This window comes from Hyperoodon ampullatus (genome assembly GCF_949752795.1).
Source record: "Hyperoodon ampullatus genome assembly, chromosome: 4".
NCBI lineage: Eukaryota > Metazoa > Chordata > Mammalia > Artiodactyla > Ziphiidae > Hyperoodon > Hyperoodon ampullatus.
Genome location: NC_136917.1, coordinates 47,171,164 through 47,196,673, shown reverse-complemented (window position 1 = coordinate 47,196,673; position 25,510 = coordinate 47,171,164). Strand labels below are relative to the sequence as shown.

General features: G+C 50.3%; 1 protein-coding gene across 1 annotated transcript; it reads right to left on the bottom strand.

Moving 5' to 3' along the window:
• Positions 1-2,081: 2,081 nt before the first annotated feature.
• Positions 2,082-25,249, bottom strand: SPARC (secreted protein acidic and cysteine rich). Its single transcript, XM_079703787.1, has 10 exons — positions 25,240-25,249; positions 14,678-14,747; positions 13,141-13,203; positions 12,454-12,541; positions 10,917-11,038; positions 8,984-9,104; positions 7,096-7,229; positions 6,049-6,197; positions 3,813-3,961; positions 2,082-3,320 (listed from the first exon to the last, which is right to left on the bottom strand). The coding sequence occupies exons 2-10, from the start codon at positions 14,732-14,734 to the stop codon at positions 3,292-3,294; spliced, it is 912 nt and encodes a 303-aa protein (XP_079559913.1). The 5' UTR covers positions 14,735-14,747; positions 25,240-25,249; the 3' UTR covers positions 2,082-3,291.
• Positions 25,250-25,510: the final 261 nt, after the last annotated feature.

Sequence of the window (25,510 nt, the reverse complement as noted above, 5' to 3'; positions counted from 1 at the left end):
CTCCCAGGGCCCCAGGCTGATTCATGCTCCTTGCCTCTCTGGTGCTGCCTTTCCCCTTGAAAACTCTGAGAAACTCCCCAGAGGGAGGCATCCAGATATGGGGGAGAAAGCTCTGGATTCAAGTTCCCCCCATTATTCGTTGCCTCATTACATGGTCAAGTCACTCAACCTACCTGAACCTCAGTTTCCTCATCTGTGAGTAAGTTGGTGGCAGAGCTGTTGTGATAGTGGGTGCTGTGTGTTGCACGGGTGATCTGCCCCAGGCTGACCAAGGCACAAGGACTGCATCCTACAGTCTCAGGGAAAATGTCACATCACATCTCCCTCCCTACCCAAAGGAACAACCCATCCAAGCCATGTTCCATCAGAGCTCTTTGCTTTATTTCCCTTACAGCGCATGTTTCTACCCAAAATGGTCTGACCTGTGCATTGTCTGCCTAGCCAGAATGAAAGCTCCAGGGCAGCTGGGGCCATGCCTGATCTTACTCATGAGAACACAGAACATGCCTAGCTTAGTGCAGGCATCTGGTAAACGTCATCGAATGAATGAATGGGCCGTTACCGAAATTTACGCTCTCAGTCTCTGCCTAGATTCCCAGAGATTATGAGACTAGTGCTGGTCTTGAGTTCCCCAAATGGCCAGAACCAAACTGGCCAGTCTCTCCTCCTTCTGGTGTGAAAACAGAACACCAGAATACAAGTTTATGAGATGAGTTTTATGGGTTTTTTTAATGAGTTTATATTATGTTAGTAATTTGAAAATAATTTAAAATAAGAGAGAAATAAACCAACTCTAGACTTGGCATCTGAAGACCTAGCTCTGTGGTCCATTGCAACGGAGCACACTTCCTGGAGCTGTTTCTCTGTCTCGAAGGGGTGCCTCGGAACACCAGCCTGAATATCACACCAGCGTGGTGGGCACAAAAGAGCTTCAAAATATGGTCTGTGGACTTATGATGCCGTTATCTTTCCAGAACCAGAGTGTTCTTTTTAAAGCCAATCTAATCTTGTCTCTCTCTTTCTCTGGTTTAAAACCCTCCAACAATTTCCCGTTGCAAACAAAAAAATAAAATCCAAACTCCATCTCATGGCCCACCAGACTGCAGGGTCTGGCCTCTGCCCACCTCTTCAGCTTCATCCAGTATAAGCCCTCATTCTGCACACCAGCCACACTGGCGTGGGACTTATAGTGCTCTCCACCCCCTCAAGACCTTTGCCTGTGCTGTTCCCCCTGCCTGGAATGCCCTTTCCCCGACCTCTCCCCTCTCTCACCTCTGCCACTCCAAACACTTCATTCCTTCTCTTCCTCTGTGACTCAGCTCAAGTTTTCTTAAGGAAGCCCTAGAACAGCCTTGTCCAATAGAACCTTCTGCATTGATGAAAATGTTCTGGATCTACCTGTCCAGTAGGGTAACCACTAGCCATGTATTGCTATTAAGCACTTGAAAAGTTTCTAGAGTGACTGAGGGACTCAATTTTAAATTTTAATTAATTTAAATTTAAATCTCAATAGCAATGCATGGGTGGTAGCTACCATGTGGGATAGTGGGACTCTAGAATAATCCTGTGACACACACTCCTGGCTTCTTATACTCTCCCTTCAGTGTACCTATCACATCTTGTAATTTATATTTATTTGTACATTTTTTAATCCATTCCATATTAGACTGTAAAAGCCAGAAGAACAAATGCTTTGTCTGCTTTGCCACATGTGTGCCCATAGCACCTGGAATGGGATCTGTCCAGAGTAGGTATGTCATAAACATTTATTGAATGGATGGATGGATGAATGAGTGAGTGGTTAGGGAAGGGAGAGAGTTGCTTAGCCTGGTGCTCTGATAATGAAGTGCAGTTATGAAAAAGGTCAGCCCCCAGGTCATAAAATTAAAAGTAAGCTAAATCTGTGCTTATAAGCACCATACATTCCCTGTGTATAAGCAAGCCTGTGTGTGTGTGTACAAAAGCATAAAAGTGTGTTTGCAAAACTTTGCATTTGTGCAGTTGTGTATGGACACGAAGGTCCATGTGTTGGCGTGTCAGGGAAATGAGGTCACTAAGATACATGCAGAATCATTCAGGAAGGCAGTTTCTAACTCAGTACTTTTTATTTTGAAAGATTTGTCAAACTCTTCACATCGTGGTGAGAGTTTACATGATTAATAAGAAGCAGCTTTTTCATGAAATGCTTGGAGGTGAACGAGTTCTCAGCCTGTGAGATCCGACCATCCCATTGACTTTGAAGTTTCTTTTGATTAATAGAAGAAAAGAGAGGGGTGGGGGAGAAGAGGAGGAATATGCTAGCAACCAAAGGAAAGATCCCTCATGACAGCCCTCCAGAAGTGAAAAAACAGGAAAAAACCAAAAAAACCAAAAAAACACCCTAAACAAAACCGATTCACCAACTGCACTTTTTCTGTTTCACAACATTCTGAGCCTCACTTCTTGATTTTGGCCTTTGTGGCTGAAACACCCTCCCACTCCTGCATCTCCCAAAGACAGTTCAGAGGGGAGCAGCCCTGTACAATGTGGCGATCTGCCCCCCAGAGGTGTGGTGGATTCTAGAGAACTGATGGTCCACGGCTCTGAAAAGTTTGAACAAACAGCCTAATGTGAAAAGAAACAGCACTGAAAAGTGAGGGGGGCGGGGAATGGTGAGGAACCGGGTTTACATGAGAGTTTATGTATTCCCAGAACACAGTCTTGGGTTCTTTCTCTCAGTTACAGCCCCGGGCAAACAAGATTTGTTATCTGCAGTTCTGGCTGGTGGGTTCTGCAGGTTTTCCCCACCACTGATCCTCTAGCCCCAGAAACATCCTTGCCAACGTCACATGTCTATTACTTCCCTTTGCCCACCTTCAGGCCACGTAGGGATGACCCCCTGGCAGCCAATACCCTGAAATAAAATTAACACAAAGTCTGATTCGGTGAGTATTAGTTTCAAACAGAAAAGTAGAAAGTCTAAAGATGCAACGTGGGTTGAAGGCAGACTTGAACAGATCAAAATTTCCACCTATGTGCCGCTAAGACGATGGGCAGAGGTGCAAATGTTAAGACAAAAGTGGGACCGTTAGTAGATGAGCAAGAGGCCGTGCTAGCTGAGTTACAGCTAAGAATGTCATGACTTGGGTTAAAATTTCCATGTTTAGCACCGTTAATGTATTCATTTAAGTCTATATTAGCACCTTGACCCCAGGCAGAACAACAAACCATCCAAACATTTTAAACATTGGGGAAAACAGGAGGGGGAAGGTCAAAGAGAAAGAATCTGGTTCTGCAGGTGGAGACATGGATTTAGATCACGAGATCCTTGTCGATGTCCCCTGTAAAGCAAGAAGCAGCGTTAGACTTGGAGGTCGGTGTTGATGAAGATGTGCTTCCCAAGGAGTTGGCGGATCCCACCCATCCCCGGGACCAGGGGCCAGGTGACCAGTCCAAGGTCACCCAGGGAGCCTATGACTGAGAACTTTGGTCTCCCCCTCCCTGGCTGGTCCTTGTCACTTACACCCACTGCCAAGTTACACTCCCTGTCTCCTCTCTAGGTGCCTGCCAGTTCCCAAAGTAGTGCTAGAGACAGAGTGAGAGCTGATGCTTGAGGAAGGGAGAGAGAAAGAGACACCCGATGGATGGACAAAGAAGGATCAGGAAGCCGCCTGAGAGAGCGAGGCCCACCCAGGCAGGGAGAGCAGACAGAAGTTAATGAGGCACAGAGAGCAGAGATGGACAGAGTGGACAGAGAGGACAGACACACAGACGGCAGAAAGGGCAGCGAAGAGGGAGGGAGAGGACGGCGGCCCCTTTGCTCAGACACTCACTCTCCTTGATGCCGAAGCAGCTGGCCCACTCGTCCAGGGCGATGTACTTGTCGTTGTCCAGGTCACAGGTCTCGAAAAAGCGGGTGGTGCAGTGCTCCATGGGGATGAGGGGCGCACGCAGTGGGGCTAGCTCGGTGTGAGACAGGTACCTGCAGGGGATGAGGTGGGGAGAGCCTGAGAGCTTGAGAAGGCCCCACACCCCTGCATGGGGAGACGGGGGCAGGGAGCCTGCCCCTCAGGGCCGAAGGAAAGGATGTTCAATGCAAGATGAGAAGCCAGAATCCTGGGTCTCCTCCCAGCTCTGCCACTGACCTGCTGTGTTTCTGAGAGCACAACCCTGCCCCACCCTGAGCCTCGGTTTGCCCCTCCATCAAAGGGAGAGGAGTTGACCATAATGTCTAAGGGCCCTTCCAGTTCTGATGTCCGTGGGTTCATAACACCGGTCTCTTGGTGCATTTGTTTCCTAATTGGCTAAGAGTTGAGGGCACAGAAACTTAAACTGAAAATATTCAGCATTTCTGCTATTGGTAGATCAAAATCTGGTATGGAACAATAATGCATGTTTTCTGTGGACACACGTTTATCCAGCTGCAAATGCACATTAAAGAGGCTAAAAAGAGATGCATCAAAATGAAGAAAGTGCTGACTTCTGGGGAGGAGCGTGGGAAGAGACTGGGATTGGCAGGGAGGGTGGATTGGAACGTTATCATTTGTATACTGTGTCATGTGTGAGAAGGAGGCCTTTTGATTTCTCTCCGACTGTCCTTCCAGCTGGCCTGGACTCCAGAGCACATGTATGATTTTTTTCCTTGTTCCCCAGAGCCCTCAATTAGTTGTCCTCAAAACACTCTTCCCCAAGGGACTACAACTTGACTCCAATTATCTCTCTGACCCCCAGGCCCTCCTGCCCCACCCAACTCATGGAAGGAATCACACAATGTTTGAACTGAACCCTCCGCAGCTTCATTGTATACCAGTGAGAAAACTGACCACAGAGAGGGGCGGGGACTTAACCAAGGTCACCAGGCAGCTCTGGAACAAGGAGAGAGGAAGGATGGATCCCCTGACCCAGGCTGAAGCGCTTTCCCAGACTCACAGTCCTTGCAGCTCCATCCAGAAGCCTCCCTCCTGGCCCCTTCCTCGCTCAGCCTGAGCTCCAGATGTTCCCCTGACTTCTGCCCTCCCTGCCACAGTATGACTCAGATGGATCCCAGCCACGGAAAGAGCCTGGGAGAGAAGCAGCAGGGAGTTTCCCAGTGCCCAGGAGACCCCAGGCCCCCGGGATCACCCACAGGGTGGGCAGATTCCAGGCACAGGGGCTGGACCAGGAGGGAGCGGTGAGCTTCCCCGAGGGGAGCATCCCTGGGCACAGCGTGCGAGCAGGTGGTCTTCCTTTTCGTGCTGCTCCAAGAACACACAGCAAAAGAAGGCCAGAAGGCGGTAGTGAGGGTGACCACCTCCGCTCAGCTGCAGGTGCTCCAGCTTCCACCTGCAACTTCCAGGAGCCTTCTTTATTTTTTCCTTCGATTGTGAAAAAAAACTGATCATCAGCCAGAGTGTGAGCTCCATGGGGGCAAGGGCCATGTCAGTTCTGATTACTGTTCGATCCCCTGCCTAGAATCGTGCTGGGCATGTAATAGGCACTCAGTCAGTGTTTGTTCACTGACCAACTCCCTGCCTATCCTGCAGGGCAGTTACACAGCACTTCCTAACTCATTTCGACAAGGGGCAAGAGCAATCAAACCAAGGGCTTGCCTTGGGGATGGGGCTGGCTCTATGAATTTCTTAAGAACTTCCAGGGCCGGTTTACCCTGTTAGGGCTGGGTCTCAGGGTCTTGCTGAAGGACCGTGAGCACACAGGCTGCCCCACCTTGGCTCTGCCACCCTGAGGAGTCTGGCGTTCCTTCCTAGCTCACTCTCCCTCGGTGAATGGCTACCCCAGGCCAACACTCACCGGGTTAAGGATGGGTTTTCAGTTCCAATGGCTTCTGCCTCTTCTGGCAGGAGGGAGTGTCTCATGGCTTTCTTCCCTCCTGGTCCTGCATCCTTTCTCCTATACCTGTCCCTTCCTGCCACAGCCCTTAGGCAAACCGTGGGCTCTAGGGCTGGGAGCAGCAGAGGCCACTGGGAGGTTTTCTGACCACATCTAGTGCACCTAGCAGCGCTGACCCATGACTGTCCACTCCAGAGCCAAGCCAGAGCAGCTCCCTGGGATCCAGAGGGCCTGGGGTCTTACCCATCGATGGGGTGCTGGTCCAGCTGCCCGAACTGCCAGTGAACAGGGAAGATGTACATGTTGTAGTTCTTCTCAAAGTCCCGGGCTAGCAGCTCCACGGGGTGGTCTCCGGCTTCCAGGCGCTTCTCATTCTCGTGGATCTTCTTCACCTGTGGGAGCAGAGACACGGGTGACAAAGAGTCCAGGGAGGCTGTCCAGACCAGTCAAGGCCCCTCCCACCTCTGACAGGAGGCCAGAGCTGGCAGACACCAGCCAAGGCCAAGGTTCAAAATGAGAAAAGGAAGTGGCGTAGATGGGTACCAGCATCTCGTCCACAAAAATGAAGGCCTGGGTCGATCTCAAAGGGCTCTCCGTAGGGCTGCCACATCAGAATGACTGGGGAGTATGTTCAGATGCAGCTTCCTGGGGCTCACTTCACAGACACACTGATTCAGTGGGCCTGAGGCGGGGCCCAGGAAGCTGCATTTATCAGTACTCTTTTTTTTTTTTTTTTTTTTTTTTTTGTGGTACGCGGGCCTCTCGCTGTTGTGGCCTCTCCCGTTGCGGAGCACAGGCTCTGGATGCGCAGGCCCAGCAGCCATGGCTCACGGGCCCAGCCGCTCCGCGGCATGTGGGATCCTCCCGGACCGGGGCACGCACCCGTGTCCCCTGCATCGGCAGGTGAACTCTCAACCACTGCGCCACCAGGGAAGCCCTATCAGTACTCTTAGTGCTTGGTATGTCCATTAAAGTTTAAAATCCACGGACTCAGAAGGAAAAAGGAATAGAGTTATTTATGTCTCGTATGGAGACAAACAAAGTGAGCAGGTCTTTTTGTTACAGGACTTCTCAGAGCCTTTAAGGTGTGAATATACTCTAGGAGCCTTCAAAGGCAGCAAGGAGGAGTCTGTGTCCTAGTGCCCAGAATACAGGCACTCGTTGGAGTGGGGATGTGGGCTTACACATGGGGGTCTAGATCTAGGAGTGGGACTGTGGATCCCAGCCAGCCTGGGGCCAGGAGGCGTCCAGCTCAGGTGCCCTGGGACAGGATGAAAAGATACCACTCACTCGCAGCTTCTGCTTCTCGGTCAGGAGGTTGTTGTCCTCATCCCTCTCGTACAGCGTGACCAGGACGTTCTTGAGCCAGTCCCGCATGCGCAGGGGGAATTCAGTCAGCTCAGAGTCCAGGCAGGGAGCGATGTCTAGGGCCCAACACACAAGGATGGTCAGCACAGACCCTGATTCTCCCTGCCTGAGGGCCAACATGCTGTCTGGGCGGCTCTCCCCGCCCCACGCCCTCCACCAGCAAGAAGCTTCAATCAGCAACCTTGATTGAAGCACAGGGCTCAGCCTCTCTGGGCCACAGTGTCTTCACACCTTTTGAACAAAACAGATTGTGTGGGGGGAAGAATACTCTGCAAATGGACAAGTGCAAAGGCACGTCTGCTGTCCCCTTGACCTTCATCTGATCTGCGGAGGGAAATGGTTCCCTCCAATGGCTCTTGCATTTTTCTGGGTGTTGCGCCCTGAAAACAGAGGCCAGGACCCTCGATGATGGTGTTGACTCTTGAGAGGTGTTTGAAGCTGGGATACTGAGGAATAGCATCCACCCATAGGCCCCGCTTAGCTGGGGTGGGGATTCAGGTATGCTTAATCACCAGAACATTCTTAGCGATACGATTCCATCCTGGTCTTTGGAACTTAGGATCCCAGAATGTCAGACTTGGAGGTTTCATCCAAGTCCACCCTCTTGTTGGACTTATTAGAGGTCAGTGTGGAGAGAAGGGGCTTGATTAAGGCCACACTGTCAGAGCCTCATCCAGCACCAGAGCATGTGGGTGCCTGAGGGCCTAGGGGTCCATCCTTCCCTCATCCTTTCACCTATGGAAAGCCCCCTCTGTGATTAGGACCACAGCCTTCTTCACCAGCAGCTGGGGAATGGAAGAGGAGATCTGGGTTGGAAACGCTAGGAGTTGGAGGGAGGGAGTGATACGCCCCAGAGGACGGGAGAACCGCTCAGCACGTGTGTCAGTCTTACTGCCCAGGAATTCCTACCAGCATTCCTCCCCCTGCCTTCCTTCTCCAGGCTGTGCCTTCTCATTTCACACCCTGGGCCCCGTAACTGGGAGAGCAGGGCTGACCACAGGAGAACCTCATTCCCCCTCGTCCACCTTTCTGCACGCTGCACACCTGAGGCAGGTGAGGGGCCCTCCCCAGTGTCATCTGGTGCCAGGATGTACCAGACACACCGTGTGGATGTTGTCTTGGAGGGGAGCAGAGGTGGCCTTGGGTGTTTCAGATGATAGGGAAGCAGCCAGGCTGAAGCAGAAGCCTCGGCCAGCTGAGACTGCACCTGGGATCACTAACAAAGGGCCAGGTGACACCTTGGCATCCCTTCCACCAAACACCTGGCTCCCAGGTTTCTAGAAGAAGGTGGTGAATCATATGTCTTATGCGGGCAGACAGGAATGTAATGGAGTAGAATGGCCAAGGATATGACAATATTGAGTAACAGGGCCTAAGGGGAACTGACAGCCTTGCCCCAATTTTAAAGCATTCAAATTCAAGTAGTTTTAAAACACTTTATAGGCCCAGGTAGAACATCACTTTTGCTTCACAATGTTGAAGCAGGAAAGATTGTGGTTAGCCCTATAGAAGAACTTCCTCATCTTTACAGGAAAGAAATGAGCTGTCTTGGATGCTAGTGAGAGGCTCCAGAAATCCTCCCTGATCTCGTGCTCCCACAACTGCTCAGTTCTTCCCTGGACATGTCCTGAATGCAGATACCTATTCGTAGACAATCATCTCATTTTATAAATGGGAACCCTGAGGCTCAGGGAGGGGAAGAGATTTGCCCAAGATCACACAGCACAGGAGTGGCAGAGCCAGCGTCAGTGCCAGTTCAGTGCCTTCTCCCTGAGATGGGAGGCTTGGCAGGGTCCGAGGAGAGACTCACATTTGCAAGGCCCGATGTAGTCCAGGTGGAGTTTGTGGCCCTTCTTGGTGCCTTCCAGTGTGCACTTGGTGGCAAAGAAGTGGCAGGAAGAGTCGAAGGTCTTGTTGTCATTGCTGCACACCTGGCGGCAAAGCATAGAAGGCCTCACCCTTATTCCCAGAGCCCTTCTCTGGTACCGCCCTCCTTGCCCATTTCAGATATGGGGACACTGAAGGCCAGGCAAGGAACGTGATTAGCCCAGGGTCATACAGTGAGTTAGTGGTGGAGCCCAGACAAGAATCTACTCTTTGGGCTCCCAGGCCAATGTTGAGCCCATGCTGAGAGCCACTGCTGGTCTCTGAGCTGTGGTATGACTGAGTCAGGGCTGAGACATGGGAAAGCAAACCTGGGAGATACGGAAAGGATGAATTGAAGGTGAGGATGGGTAAAGCACAGGGTGTGCAGAAGAGTTAATACAGCAGGCCTGGGATTGTTATCCTTAGAAAGGCGTGCTTATGATGTTGGCCCTTGGCTGGAGTCTGAAAACGTGGCTGGTAAACAGTTCCCTGCACTGTTAGAAAACTGTCCACAGTGATGAAAGTGGCTCACTGTGCCTAGATTGCTTGTACAAATAATATGGTTCATGCTGAGCATCTGTTTTCCTGCTTGGAGTCTGGACTTTGGGTACATGCTAGGGAGAGGATGTCTGTGTGACCAGCCCTCAATTAAACGTTGGGTGCTGAGTCTCTAAAGGGCTTCCTTGGGCAGAAGCCTTGCTCACATGTGGCTACATCTCATCTTTGTAGCTGGGGGAAGAGTGGGTTCTGTGAGACCCCCTCATGGCAGGGGGAGAGTAAGCAAGACTGTGCATGGATTCCTCCACACTCTGCCTGTATCTTGTTCTCTTTTCATCCAGCTACATACCCTTAAGTCTTAGCGGTGAGTGCAACTGTATGCTGAGTTATGTTGGTCCTCCTAGCGAATCTCTGCATGAGGGGGTGGCGGAGCAGAGATGCCGTGGGCTGAACAAAGGCAGTGGCAGAGCAAGTGGCTGTGTCAGGCGGAGGGGAGCCTTGCGTTGGACATCCTGCACACGCTTATTGCTTATATATCACTGCAGAGGGAGAACTGATGGGCATTGGTGACCAGTGCGGTGGGGGGTGAAGGGGTGACGAGGAGGGAAGCGTTGACAAAGATGCTAAAATTTGGAGCCCAGAGGATAAGCTGTACTAGGGAGAGATTGAAGATGGAGAAGCCAGGTGGGAGGTTGTGGGAATGATACTGGTACTCAATTTGTTGCCCTGAGCTAGGTTACCACTAGCACAATGGTTGACATGCATGGGTGCTCAATATGTATTTACTTGGATGGATGGATGGATGGATGGATGGTTGAGTCCTACTGGAGGTATAATGAACAGGTTTGAAAGATTTTTAAAAATAGCACATATTGAGAACTTACTAAGTACCAGACATTATCTGACAAATCCCCACAATAGCCCTATGAGATAAAGTCTATTTCTGTCCCATTTTTAGAGGCGAGAAAACTTGGAGAGGAACATAGCTAAGATCCCACACTAACAAGTGGTGGAGATGGGGTTTGATGTCAGCCTTCAGTCTGACCCAGAATGCACATTTTTGGACCTGATGCTTTGCCAAGCTGCTCCCACATATAGAAAGCCCCTATCTCGGTGCCTGGTGGTGTTGATGTATTCCCTTTGGAGTCTGAGTAGAGCTGGAAGCTGGTGGCGCCACGTAACTTCCTGGTGGTTACTGGAGAGTCCAGTGACGGAGAGACTCCCCTCCGACTCGCTTGCTTGCTGTGACTACACCTAGCGAGGGGACTTCTGAGACTGGAGCTGCCCTGTGGGACCACCAAGCCAGCAGTGTTCTGGGCAGATGCTCTGTGTTCTGAGGACCCCAGCCCCCCGCCCTGCCCCTGTCCCTCAGGCCTCACCTTCTCAAACTCGCCAATGGGGGCAGGGCAGCTGGTGGGGTCCTGGCACACGCACATGGGGGTGTTGTTCTCGTCCAGCTCGCACACCTTGCCATGTTTGCAGTGGTGGTTCTGGCAGGGGTCTGGTAGAGCACAAGGGCACCTGGTTAGCATCACCCCGGCCTAGCACGTCCACCCCACCCCACAGTGGATCCTTGGACAGAAGTCCTGGGCTGTGGCTCCCACTCGGGCTTTGAGCAGCCCTGCATCCTCCCTTCTCTTCTGCTGAACCCAGCAATCGGCATGTAGGGGAGCAGTTGGCTCAGTCTGGGGATTAGAGATTCAGTCTGAGGTCAGGGCCAGGCACACTTGGGGGGCTGGGGGCTCAGTCTGGGACCCAGGAGCGCCAGGTGCCATATAGTTCCCCCAAGGATGGAAACAACCATTGTGTCCTCAGCTGTCGGTGGATCAAACATCGCAAGGCATTTTGGGATTTTAGAATAGACTTTCTAGAATGACTTGGAAAGTCAGCTGTTGTCACGGAGCCAGGGAGCTGTGAGGCCCAACAAAACAGATTTGAGTGGCTGTCGCGGAAAAGGGAACAGAGCCCCAAGGCCCACGCTGAACAATAGAGCCTGCCTGTGCCTGGTAAACACTGGATGAGGGGCGTGGAGGGGAAGGAACTGACTCAGTAGACGCCCCTCTGCGCCAACGGAATATTCTGTGCCCTCAGGATGCGAGCCTGTCTAGCCTTTTCCTTCTGGTGCTTGGCTGGGGGTATCACAGTCATCCTTTGTTGGATGCCTGCCCTGCCAGGCCCTGGGCCAAGGGCGCTTCTGCTTTATCTCATAATCCTCTGACAGCCCTGGGGCAAGGATCTACCATCTTCACCCTTCCCCAAGTAAGACACGAGGAAGCTGGGCTCAGAGAAGCTTCGCAGGCTGTCGGAGGGCATCGCAGAAAGAGGAGGCAGTTTGGAGGCAAGCCTTGTTTGGTTCACCTCCAGAGTCTGTGCTATTAGCCCCTGGGGTACGAAGCATCTCCACTGTGTGGGCTGGGAATGCTGGCACTGTGGGTGGGAGCCAGAGGCCCTGGGTCATTGCTGTTGTTCTGGTGCTAACTCCACGGGTAGCCTTATATGAGTTGTGTCAGGTTTCCAGGCCTTATTTCCTCACAGCTGTGTGAAAATCAAATAAGCTCATGAGTGTGAAAGCTTCTGGGGCCATCAAGTGACCAGATGGGACTGGGGACCTCACTGGGAATGTGAAACCCAACTTTGGAATTACAGTAAAGAGCTATAAGGGGAGAAGGCCATTTGCAAGCTTGAGAACTTCCCTTCCTGACACTCACAGCCTGGCTATAAATAGATCTTTCCAGATTCCAGAAAATAATCCCAACCTTTCAGTCAAGGCAGTTTCTCCTCCACGGCCCATCCTGCAGGGAGGACCCCACCCTGCATTTCCTTGGGAAGGAACTTCATGCAGGCTGGGCCCACACTTTAGGCCCAGGTGGCAGAGGGCAGAGGCTTCATGTGACAAGACGCGGGGAAGGGACCTACTTTCAGCCACCACCTCCTCCTCGGCTTCCTCAGCACCTTCATCAAATTCTCCTACTTCCACCTGGACGGGGTTCGTTCCCACAGGTACCTGGGGTGGAGGGAGAAGAATGAGTCAAATGGCCCTACCCCCATCCCAGACCTGGAAGAAAGGGGCAAAGGCTGGAGGGGGCTTGCCTGGAGCCTCAGGTACCCACAAAGGGATGGGGAGAGACAAGCTGGAGAGGGGCACTGGGCCCAGGTCACAGAGAGCACAATTGCCAGGTCCAGAAGTGAGACTGAATCTTACAGGCCGCTGTGCCTCTAGGGCCCCAGAGCTCTATGGAGATGCCTCAGAGGCCACCAGGGGGGTCAGGGCAAGAGGGGGTGCCAAGCTCTCCACCCTTCCAGCCACACCAGAGCAGCTCCTCTTTCATCCGTTTGACATATGGGGAAGACCGTGGGTGATCATCTGCGAAAAAATGTCCTACAGCTTAAAAAGTAAACAAAACTCAAAATCATAGCTCCCAACTGTTAGGTTCCATGCAAGGTTTGGGGAGCATTCAGGAGTGTGTCAGGATTGGGGGATACACAGGATTTACATCTGTGCTGCTCCCGTTCCAGCAGGAGACCCACAGCACCTGTTTGGCTTTCTCAGGGAGCAGATGTGGGCAAAGAGGGGCCGCAGGTCTGGGGTCCCTCCCCACCTACCTCGGACACCTCAGCCACAGTTTCCTCGACCACCTCCGTCTCATCAGGCAGGGCTTCCTGTTGCTGTTGGGAAGTGAAAATGGGGTTTGGAGAGGTCAGGGCCAAGGCCAGCTTCACTGCTGAAGTGCCTCGGCCTGGACCTCTAAAGCTGGGGAGTTAGGAGAGCGGCTCGTTGGAGACCCCCAAGGCTGTGCACTTGGGGGTCTCCAACGAGCAGAGCCCCTCAGGGACTTCTGTGAGTAGGGATGAAGGCACAGGAGAAGCCAAACACGGGGGCTCTGTGGGGCTCTGGAGCACCTCCCTTTATATTTATATCTGGAGCTTCTATCTAAGATTTGGCTTGGAAAAGCATTTCCGCTGCTTAGGCTCCTATAAAGTCTGAAAACCGCTAATGCAGACCAACTCCCTTCATCTTACAGATGGGAAAACTGAGACCCAGAGGGGATGAACACTGAATTTTAACAGAGGTCATTATCTTCCCCACAAGCATGATATCATCATCATTATTATTATTATTTGGTGATTCCTTCTTGGAGTCAACTTGGAGTTAGAAGAAGCAAGATAGCATATGACTTTAGGTGCCTGGCTGGTTGGGGCTTCTTCTAAAAGTGATGTTAACTTGCCAGATCTTTTGCCAAAATCTCACTGCCTGATCAGGACTGCCAGCATCTACCATCATCACAACTTCTGGTGAAGAGAGGGCGAGGGAATCATAGGTGAAAAACGTTTCTTTGCCTGCTTCACGTTTCTTCCTCTGTTTTCTGGTCACAGCTACCAGCATAGCATCGGATGACCACTGCTGGCCCTCTCCACGGGATTCTTGGAGGGCCTGTCAGTCAAGGTGCCTCACAATCCCTTGGCCAAGAAGCAGGCCCAGGACCCAAGCTCAACTAGATGGGCTCTCCTTGAATTTTTTTAATCTTCTTGGCACATTTTCTCAAGATTTGAAAACTGTCGGAGTAGAGACGTTCAAATGGCAACACCTCCATGACCGTCCATTAGCTCTTACCTTCCAGATCCCAGAGCTGCCCTTTTCTAGTTCTCCCCAAGGCCTTGGATTTTATAATCTACCCCTATATCCTTTTCCCTCCTAATTTAGTCAGATTGGAATCTGTTGCTTGCAACCAAGTAGCCCTCACTGATTCAGAAACTAACCCAGCCCTCTCTCTGTGGCTTGAATCCCCTTCTAACATCATCCCCATCAGCATCCCCCCCTCTGCTAGAATTCCTCATATGACAAACAGCTCACTCCCTTCTAAAGCAATTCTAGTCCCTTTCTGGGAAGCTCTGATTGCTAAAAAGTACATCTTCATGTTACATGGAAATCTCCCTTCTCTAGAATCTCCACCCAATGGTCCTCATTCACTTTTTCTTCTGAGCTTATTAAAGAAAAAAAAAATTTCTTTTTTTAAATTAGACAGTTAAATCAAGATGGGGAAGTCTCTGTCCCTTCTGAGCATCTAGGGCTGGCAGATTAGATGCCCCTGGGCTAGTGGTGGGAGGTAAGACCAAACAGATGTGACCTTTAGGTACTTACAGGGGCTGCCAAGGCCCACCCGGCCAGGCAAAGGAGGAAGAAGATCCAGGCCCTCATGGTGCTAGGAACCCTGTGGGGAGGTGAGAGATGGAGAGTTCAGTGAGGGGGAGGTTTCTTTTTGTTTGGGATCTTAGTTCCCTGACCAGGGATCGAACCGGCACCCCCTGCATTGGATGCACGGAGTCTTGACTACTGCACCGCCAGGGAAGTCCCCAAGGGGAAGGGTTCTTGATGGAGAGTCCTTGACGCTGAATTCCTGTGATATGCAAGGTAATTTTAGATGGTCCATGTTAAAGGATAGTGAAAGATACGGGAGTAAGTTGCTTCTACTCATTTCTCTTTCAATCCTGATTGTATGAGAGAGTCTCAGTTTGGTGCTAATGTGTCTTTAACACCTAACACTCATCCCTTTTGAACCGAGAGTACACCTCTGGCTCAGAGCCTCCACAGGAAACTACATCCAGCTGGAATTCAATAAATTTGTTTTGTCTCCTTTGTGTTTAGTTTTACAGTTTCCTTCTATTTGTGACAAAGGTACACAGATTTTTCCATTTATGGTAGTGATTTTTAAGTCTCCTTTCTCAATACATTTATTTATTTATTTATTTATTTATTATTTTTTAATTAATTAATTTATTTTTATTTTTGGCTGGTTGGGTCTTGCTGCACGCGAGCTTTCTCTAGTTGGAGTGAGTGGGGGCTACTCTTGGTTGCGGTGTGTGGGCTTCTTATTGCGGTGGCTTCTCTTGTTGAGGAGCACGGCCTCTAGGTGTGCGGGCTTAGTAGTTGTGGCTCACGGGCTCTAGAGTGCAGGCTCGGTAGTTGTGGCTCACGGGCTTAGTTGCTCCGCAGCATGTGGGATCTTCCTGGACCAGGGCTCGAACCCATGTCCCCTGCATTGGCAGGCGGATTCTTAACCACTGCACCACCAGGGAAGTCGCCTCAACATATTTATTTAAGTTTTTAAAAAGTGATTCGACAAAGGCGATTGGCTAATTAGTGAAGTCTGGGCAATGCTGAACCAGATCATGTTCAAGGGTCCCTTCAATCCCTGGTGTTCTAGGATTGTTTTCTTCCTATACCCCAAACTCTCCTCCCCTCCTCCTCCCCCCCACTTCCTTCTGCTTCCTACCCATCTCTAATAAGAGAAGCTAATGGGCAGCAACCTCTTGCCAATTTGAGACAATGAGATCTACATTCTAAACAAAGAACAATAGTTTTTTGAGTGTGGCCAGTGGAAACTTGTGGCCTTACTTTGCTCCATTTACCCAGGAGGATGGCACTTCTCTGGATCCTGTGTGGGAACTATCCAAATGCTTACATATGTTGCATGTTACCTTCCCTTTCCCCTTCACAGTTAAAGGATGTTAGCTGAGGTCTAGAAAATTCTCCTGCCCTGGTCACTGCTGTGACCTTCCTCTAGATGCTGAGCTCTCGACTCTAACAATCTCATGACTGGAAGGCATCTTGGAACAGAATCTCCTCTGATGGTTCACTGCCAAAATGGAATCCCTAACTGAGGAACTATGGTGGGGACATTTCGTTTCTTGTTCTAACTGAATGGACTTCCGTTTCCAAATGGCTTTAGAAAGTTCTTCCTTATACTGTTCAATTTGCCTCCCTCAAACTTTCCTGGTCTACTCTGATGGTCCTTCTGTGGCCACACAGAGCAAGCATGCTCCCTCTGCCCCCAAGCAGCTTTTAGCCAAGGTGAGCAACAACCATATCTTCCCTCGTTTGTCCCCCAAAACTTCCATATCAGTCCCATTATCCCTATTCCTCCCAAGACTTCTCAACTGACCAAGCACCTTGGTGGGAGGTACCCTGGCATCGTGGAAGAAACACTTGGCTTGGAACTAAATGCCAGGGATTCTGATTCTGTTGAAATACTAACTTGGTATATTGGTTCAATCCTTCATCCTCTCTAGACCTTGGTTCCCCCTTCTATTGAGAGGGTTAGACTAAGTGAACATTGAGGTGGTAGCCTGGGCCCTTAAGATGCCCTTAAACTGTCACAGCACATGCTGGTCTAGGCATACATCCTCCACTCTGATATCCTCCATTTTAACTTGGATTATGGTACTTGGGGAAACAGACTGGGGAAGGGCAAACTTCATAATGGTCCCTTATTGGATTGAAATAGACACTAAACCTCACTATTTCATAGAGTATACAAGAAATAAAACCAACAGAAATTTAAAGAAATCAACCTGGGAGCTTGGCTTTGCTTCACGATGGCCCCAACTCCCAGAGGAATCCAGTCTTCCCCTTCCAGGCAGTTTTGGGAATGTTCCTCCCCTCACACAGCTGTATGCTTTTCTTCCCCCCCCACCTCCCCGCAAGCCTTGAGGTGGGAAAATCTCCCTTCGTCCTTCCACGTTTGGAAGATACAAGCAAAACAACTCCCGCATGTGGCTTTGGACAAAGAGAACAGGAGAGAAAGCATGAATGAAGGGCTTGTCTGAGATTGTTTGAAGTTGAAGGGTCAAAGTGAGACTCGTAGCAGGAACAAAAAAAGTCATCTCGTCTGGGCTCCAATTGCAGAGAAGACATATCGTTAGAGAAACAGCCCAACTAGGACTGGAAATGCAATAAGCTTCAGGTTGGAGAGCCAGGAAGACTGATGTCTCCAGAGTCTGTGTCCTTCATATGAGCAGAGGAACTGCTCCTTCTCTTTGACCAGGGAAGGGTTTGTGGGTCAGCTCTTCTGTCTGGCCTGCCTCACCACCTGCGCTCTTTCCCAGGGGCACACTGACCTTTTCTGCCACCCCCATCCTTGGTGCTGCAGCCGGAAGAGAAAAATAATTCTACATCTTACAGTACTTTATAGTTTCTAAAGGCCTCACATATAGTACCCTGTCCCCTTGGAGCCTCTGACACACTGGCAGGCAGGCATGGGAGGGCTCTGAGTCCTGCTGTCACGATGAGGAGTCTGAGGTTGAGAGGGAGAAAGTCACGCAGCATTCAGGCCCCTTCCAAGCTGACAAACTCCCTTCCCATGGCGTTGGTTTGGGCCTCATCGGGGTCATGCTCGGAGATGGGAGTGGGGTGGGAGAGAAAAGCGGAAAGTGAGAGTGTTAAGAAAAGAACACGAAATCTTGGAGGAGGAATTATTCTCCAAATTTGAGGTTTTGCCCAGTGCCCAGTGCTACCTCACCAGTCCCAGAACCCTCTCCCTCCAGATGATGGGATGGGAGGGAAGGGGGACAGCTGGAATGTTCTCGGATGTGCGACCATACTCCCTGCATACCTATGACCTCCCTCTTGGAGGTTCTGTAAACCATCACTGGCCGAAGAGGCAAGGCACCCATCCTGCAAAGCTAAGGGGGTGCATCAGTAATGCCAGCAAGGTCAGAACACAGGGTCAAACCCCAGCATCCAGAAATTATCAGCTGTGCACCCATCCTCTGCCAATCAAACCTAGGTCAGGCGTGCCCAGGAAAAATAAAAATACTTTTGTATAAATGAGCAATTTTAAATGAAAACTCCCTTCTTTGTATCTCTTGAGTTTGTAATGATACCTGTGTTTATCCTTTTCAAAGTCTTCATAATCCGGCATCCCACTGGGGGCTGAAGGCATGTCTTTCTGCCTTATAGTACAGGAGAGAAGGCTGAGGCCCGGAGCCAGGGAAAAAACCTGCTCAGAGCCCCAGGGAGCGAGCATCAGGGCTGAATGAGGACCCAGGCTGCCCGCATCTGCCACTGGCATGCCCTCCACCTCACATGCTGTTTCCCTTTGTGGCAGCTCCCTCCCTAAGTGCTCACCTGAAGGGGACACAGTTGGGCTGCGAACTGGCCCAAGGTACAGGGAAGGAAATGAGCCTGGGGGGTGGGGGGATGAGGGGGGCAGGAGGTGTGTTTCCCTTGGCTCAGTGGTCATCAGATGCAGACACCGCTCACTCCCACCCCGCCGCCTGTCCTGCCTCCTGTTCCGTACATCCAGTCCCTTCCTTTTGCCTTTATTTGCTCTGGAGATGGCTGAAAACCTGTCCTTGGCTGCCAGCAGGACCCGAAGCTGAGGTCACTTCTCTGGGGATGGAAAAATACAGCCAGCGCCCCCAGTTCATCTCCCTCAAAATATAACGGGCCTCCTTTGGGCTCTCGCTGAACAGTGAAAAGTCCCTGAATGTCAGAACTGGGGGAAATCTCAGAATCATAAAATTTTAGATCGTGGGTCTTGGAATCATAGACCCCTGAGAACATGAAACACAGAATCTGAGATGCAATCATCAAATCTGATTTGAGTAGAAGAGTTTATGGAGCAATGCAGTCTAATAGAACTTTCTGAGATGATGAAAATATTCTATATATGCATTGTCCAATATGATAGCTACTGGCCACTAGTGGTTACTGAACACTTGAAATGTTGCTAGTGCAAATGAAGGGCTGAAGTTTTCACTGTATTTCATTTTAATTAAATCTGTGTAGCCACATGTGGCTAGTGGCTACCATATTAGACAGGGTGGTTATCAACTTTTATAGAGGCAGTATGGCAGAAAGGTAAGCCCAGGGGCTCTGGAGACAGAATATACAGGTTCAAATCCTGGCTCTGCCACTTAGCATTTGTGTGACCTTCAGAAAGTGACTTTCCCTCTCTGGGCCTCAATTCATGTCTCCATGCAAATAACACACCTACCTTGAAAGGCTCATGGGTGATTTGCCCAAGAGAATACAAGAGGTTAGCAATGGAAGAGCATCTTAAAATCCAAAGATCCCAGAATCTCCATCCCCCTTGAAAATCCAGGGCAAGAATACCAGCTCTTTGTCTGTGGTCCAGGGAAAAAAGGTGTTGGGGTGGAGGAAGGAGACATTGCTCCTCTTGGTCTCAGGCACACCAGCCCAGCCCCCAGTGGGCACAGTGACAGAGCCGGCCCCAGGCTGCCCTCGGTTGAGCTGCTGACGCAAACCAGGCGTCTTGCTTCCACTGTTTGGCTTGCAAACAAGGGTTCCAAAAAACACATGTTCCTGGTAAACAAGCCCAAAGAGAGGAAAACAAGTCTAGAGGCTAATAAAGGAACCCCGTGAGTGAGCCAGGCCCGCCAGGGAGCTGGGACTCAGAAGGAGGGCTGAGCCAGGTCAGAGAGCCACCATCACGGCCAGCGTAGCCACATGGGCACTCACACCCCAGGAGAGCAGATACAGCCAGTCAGAGGTGACGTGGAAGTCGGGTCCTGGGATCGAGTCTTGGCCATGTTGCTCCCAGCTCACCATGCAGATTAGGGTAGGCTCCTCTACTCCCTGGACCTCACCTAGCGCCACTCATCTGCACAATGAGGGGGATCTTTTAGACCAGTGTATTCAAGATACAAGCCAGGAGCTCCTTCTCTCAATGAAGTCTTCTGCAAAAGTCCAAATTTGAAACAGCTAAGAGCCTCTTGCATTTGTTGAACATGTGAATGTACTATTATCTATTCAATGAATTAGCTTGAAATTAAAAAAAAAAAAAAAAGCAGGTGAAAGCGGTGTTGAGATGGGGGCTGGAAATCCTGTACACTTGGATACCCCCTGAGACACCTTGGAACGCCTCTAGGTTCTTTCATGAAGAGTTTGAAGACCTTGGGACCAGGGGGTCCCTAAGGTTCCTTTCAGCCCTGACATTCTGAGTCAACTGAGGCAGAAATCTTTCAGAATACCACCTTTCCCAACTTGCCCCTTGACTCCCTGCTTCCACTTCTAACATTTCTTGCTGGAAGGGAAGAGGCTAAGGGAAACTTTTAAGGTATTATGGGTGCTCAAGCCTAGCTTTGAAAAGATTCAGAGGCAACTCAAAGTGGCCCCAGAGTGTGAGACTAGAATCAATCTGACTGAGGTTCTATAAACACATCTGAGATGCCACGTTTCACCGTGGTTAGGAGAGGCCCCAGGGTGGAGCTTCAGGCTCTCCTTCTTGGCTCCCCCTAGGGGCCACTGCTGCATCTGGGTGACCACAATGAAGGGGATGAAAAATAACATCAAAGTGTCCAGGCTGTCACATCCTAAAGATAGCAAATCTGTGGCATATATGCCTCCACCTGCCCCTCCTGTGCATGTGGCAGACATTACTAATCAATCATACGACCTTTTCCTCTAAAGTCCAGAGTGGCATTCAAATCCTGAACACAGTTCTTCTGGCAGCTGCTACCAATGGATTGGCACTGTCAAGCCATGGGAAATCTCTTTGCCATGCTTCTGATTTTAGAGATAGGGAAACTGAGGATCAGAAAGGGAAAATAAGTCACTCGAGGTCATATGGCAAGCTAAACTTCCCAGATGTTCAGAAACATCCAGATGTTTGCGTTTTTATTTTTTCATCTGATCAAGTCAGGATCCTAAGGCTATGACTAACACAAGATGGCCCAGAAGGATCCACAGATGAGATGGGTTAATACCAAGTTTCTGAAAGAACCCAGCCCTGGAGAGAGTTGCTGTTTCCATTTGTATTTTCCCTATAGATATCAAGCTCTATAGCTTGATGAGTGAGGGCAGAGTTAATTTCCTGTCTAAGACATCTTCTGGGTGAGAAGGAGGCTGTTTTTCTAAATAATTCTGTCAAGTCACTGGTTGCTGGCCTTGGGCCTGCACAGCCCAGCTGTCCCTGAGTTCAGGGTTGGGGTCAGGACCCAAGCTCTGTGCTGTAGAGAAAAGGTAATTTCTTTCATCCCCAGGGTTGGCTGAAAACTCAGCTCCAGCCTTCCCTTTCCTCCTTTAAAAGAGGTTAGGGAGGGAGCCAGCAGGAAGCAAATGAGCAGCTGTCTCTTAGCCACATCCTGCTGCCCTAATGACAAAGCCATGTGGGCTGGGTTAGGCCATGGCAGGCCAGCAAAGGAGAGAAAGAAGTCCTGCTCATCACTTATTATTCACGGGGCTCATTGCCTCTAGGGAGGAGTGTAGGAGGATGCCAAACTGCTCAGATGAAACAAACAAAACACGCATTGAACATCTGGATGTTTCCAGACATCTGAAAGTGTGGCTCAGGCAACAGTTTGCTGTGACCTTAAGTGAGTTATTCTCCCTTCCTGAGTCTCAGTTTCTGTCTGTAATACGTAACGGGTGGTCAGGAGTCTGTCTCCCTGCCATGGCCTATAGTTAGATCTGGCTGTGCACATCCGTGTGTGGCTTCAAACAGCAGTTGTGTATCTGTATGAGTGACCTATGGCCCTGAGGACCTCTGTGTGAAGCTGTGTGTGCCACTCTCTGCATATCTACTTGACTCGGCATCTGTCGGTCTCAGCCTATGTAGGTGAGGGTCAGAGTTTGCATATGCATCAAAATGGACACCTGGGCCTTGTCTGTGAGTCAGGGTATCGTTCAGGGAGAGCTTTGAGTGCATGACCTTCTGTGTCTGCTCATGTATTGAGACATTTATTTTTAGCTATGCCAGTGGGTGCCTGCTGGTGAAATCAATGTTTATATATTTGGCATCCTCGTGGGTTTTTTATCTCTGCACACATAGCTACCTATCTAAATAACCTCAAAAATAAAATATTTTTCTGTTTACCTCACATCCTCAGCTCTTTCCTCCACCATCCTTTTCTATTTATAGCTTATTTTCAACAAGGAAGACTGCTCTTGTGAATAGCAAACCCCAGCCATGCTATTGGTTGACAAGTCTCTACAGATGGATAAAGATTTTAGCAGGACTGTTATGTAACCCAAGACCCCCTAACCCGTCCTCTCTTGTTTTCTTTTCAACTAGGGGGCTAGGAGGTGTTAAAAATGTAGCCCAGGGCTTCCCTGGTGGCGCAGTGGTTGAGAGTCCGCCTGCCGATGCAGGGGACACGGCTTTGTGCCCCGGTCCAGGAGGATCCCACATGCCGCGGAGCGGCTGGGCCCGTGAGCCATGGCCGCTGAGCCTGCGCGTCTGGAGCCTGTGCTCCACAACGGCAGAGGCCACAACAGTGAGAGGCCCGCGTACCACCAAAAAAAAAAAAAAAAAAAAAATGTAGCCCAACTATTCCTTCTAATGAAAGCAGCACCTGGCATTTAGGTTCACAGGACTTCAGAGCTGGAAGGGTACCTGGAAACCATCTAGGTTACATTCCCCATTTAATAGATTGGGAAACTGAGGTCCAGAGAGGGGAAGTGTCTTTCCAAATGTCACTCACTGTGAATTAAGATCCACCTCTGCCATTGCCTTGGCCAATGCTCTCTCCACACTGGAGGGTACAACACTCTTGGGAAATAAATACTCAAGAAGATGCCCAAATCAAAAGAATTTGAACAATATTTATTTTGTTTAAATGTGCCTGTCAGCACTTTTAGTAAAGGGAAGTTATATCCAAACCCCAAGATGATGAAGCTGCCAGACAAAAAAGCTGGGGATGATTTCAACTCTTTGGATGCCATAAATTCATCAGTTCTAAAAACCCATCTGATTAAGTGGGAGGGCCACAGTGTAGCAAGTGCTTCGCTGTGCATCACCCTGTTTTGTCCACACAGTATCCCTTTGAGGTGGTGCTGTTATTGCTTTTTAACCAAAGAGGAACCTGGGGCTCAGAAAGGAGAAGCCATTAGTTCAAGGTCAAATGGCACCTTTGAGGCAGAGGTGGAATTAAAACTCAGGTCTTCAAGTTGCCTGTCTAGGAAGCGGGAAGCATATCACAGCCTCACAGCTGCCCTGGGGTGCTGGGAGATCAGAAAGGCAGGACCTAGAGTTTGCTGTCCTGGTGTTTGGGGACAGAGTGGAGTGGGGGACATTCAGACTGAGCCTGATGTTCTAAGTGTTTCTAGAGTCCCCGGCCAGCAAGCAGAGACCCTGAAAAAAAGGTTGCCGTGGCAACTTGCATTCCTCATAGAGTGAGTCATAGCAAAGAAGAGCCTTTTGGTGGGTGGGACTTGGAAAAAGTTTCAAAAGTTGATTCCTTCCCCAGGCACCGCCCCCTTCCTCCCCACCCTCCCTCCCTCCCTCCGCTCCAGGCTTTGTCGATGTGGCAGCTGATGGCTGAGTTAACTCTCTCTTCCCCCAACCACTCCCATTTCAAAGTTTTTCATCCTCCTGCAAATATACCTTTGCTTCCAGTACCCACGCACTCCATGTTCCACATCATGCCCTCCAGCTACCTGGAGGGTCAGCATCCATTTGAGAATATGTTAAGACCGAAGGCTGTGAACACCCTCTTATACACTGCTGCTGTCTCTGCCTCTTTCTGTCTCTGTCTCTCTCACACACACACTACTGTATATACAAATTTAAGGGGTTTGCAGGTGCCTTTAAGCCTATTCAAAAGCTAGTCCGTGGATTCTGGTTTAAGAGACCTTCCTTTGAAAGTTTCAGAGGACGCCGGGCACCCCAAAGACCATCAATCAAGTCCACCCCTCTTACTTTACAGACAGGGAGACTAAGTCCAGAGGAGACACTTACCTAAGATTACACATAAAATGTGTGCCTTCGGTCTGCCACCTTGCTTCTGATGTGCTTCTCACCCTACTGTCAGCACTTGGGGTGTATAGAAGTTTAACCCCAGAGAAAACACTTTCTCTATGCGTTCTGCATAGAATAGAATTTTCTGGAGGAAAATGTGTGCCTCTCTGTTCCTTTTGGGGCAGACTGGGCTTCCTAGAAGATATGCCTCCCCCAATGCCCCCTTTTCTCTTGGTGTCCTCAGGGACTCAGGAAGTCCACTTCTCAACCAGCCAGTGGAGCCATAGACTGAAGAAGACCTAACACCAGCCTGTGTAGAGTTTGAGCTTCTCGTAGCAAGGTGTGAGAAGGTTGCCCTGGAACCCTCTCCATCTTTCCTCCTCCCTTCCACTCTTTAGAGCACATCCCCGACCCAGCCTCCCATCAGACCCAGTGCCTCAGCTGGACCATATCAGATGTCTGGGCTCTTCAGATCTAGATATGCAGAGGGCTACTGCTGGCCATTTCCTGTGTTTACACCCCAGGGAACCCAGGATAAGAACAATGCCTAACCCAAGACTGACTGTCTGATAGTGCTATTTCAGGGTGAATGGCACCGGAATCAGTGTTTGTGTGTGTGTGTGTGTGTGTGTGTTGGAGGACGGGGTTTGAGAGGGCAGAAATTCCAGGGAAACAGGAGCCTTCCCAGAGGTGCTGATTAAAAATGAAGACTCCCCCTTTGCCTTCCAGAGATCAATGTATCATTCAGGCAGAGTCTCTTTTGGAAAACAGAGCCCCTGACCAAGAACCAAGTCTAGGAAGTTTCTTCTTCTGGAATGGGAAGCAGGGCAGACTCTGGCTGCCGGCCGGTCCCTCTTGCAGCTGTGCCCAGATCAGATTCCCAGGAAAGGAAGAGGCTGCCACATTTGTAAAGGCAGCCTCTGAAACCAGAGAGACGGACACAGAGGAGAGACAGAGAGAAAAGACTCCCTCAAAGACAGTCTGATTATTTTCTGCGAACCTAAAAGGGAGACCAAGTTATCCTGAAAAGCAACAGGCAGCAAGTCCGTGGTCCCTTAAGGGGAGCAATGATGGAGCCCAAAGGAGATGCACATCCCTGTCTCTGATCCAAGAGACCTCCCAGCATAGCTTCCCCTCCCTTGTACACAAAGTTGAGGAGTGAACCAGAGTGCAGGGGTTATGGGACTAGAGAAGGGACAGGCAGGGCAGGGGTCGTGCATACCTCAGTGGCAGGCAGGCAGGCAGGCAGGCAGCAGGCGAGAGCTCCGGGCAGTCTGAAGGTGTGCAGGAATGTGAGGGGTTTAGAGCCTGGTAACAGGAAACCACTCAGAGCTCTGGGCTGGGTCTCCCCCTCCACCCTGCGGTCCCTCCTCCTCCTGTGTCTCCTCCTTCCCCTCCCTTCCCCTCCCCTTCTCCCCACAGCCAAAGCTGTCTCTGTCTTCCATTTCTTTCTTCCTCTCCTTGTGGGTCAGGACGGCCCACCTCCCCTACCC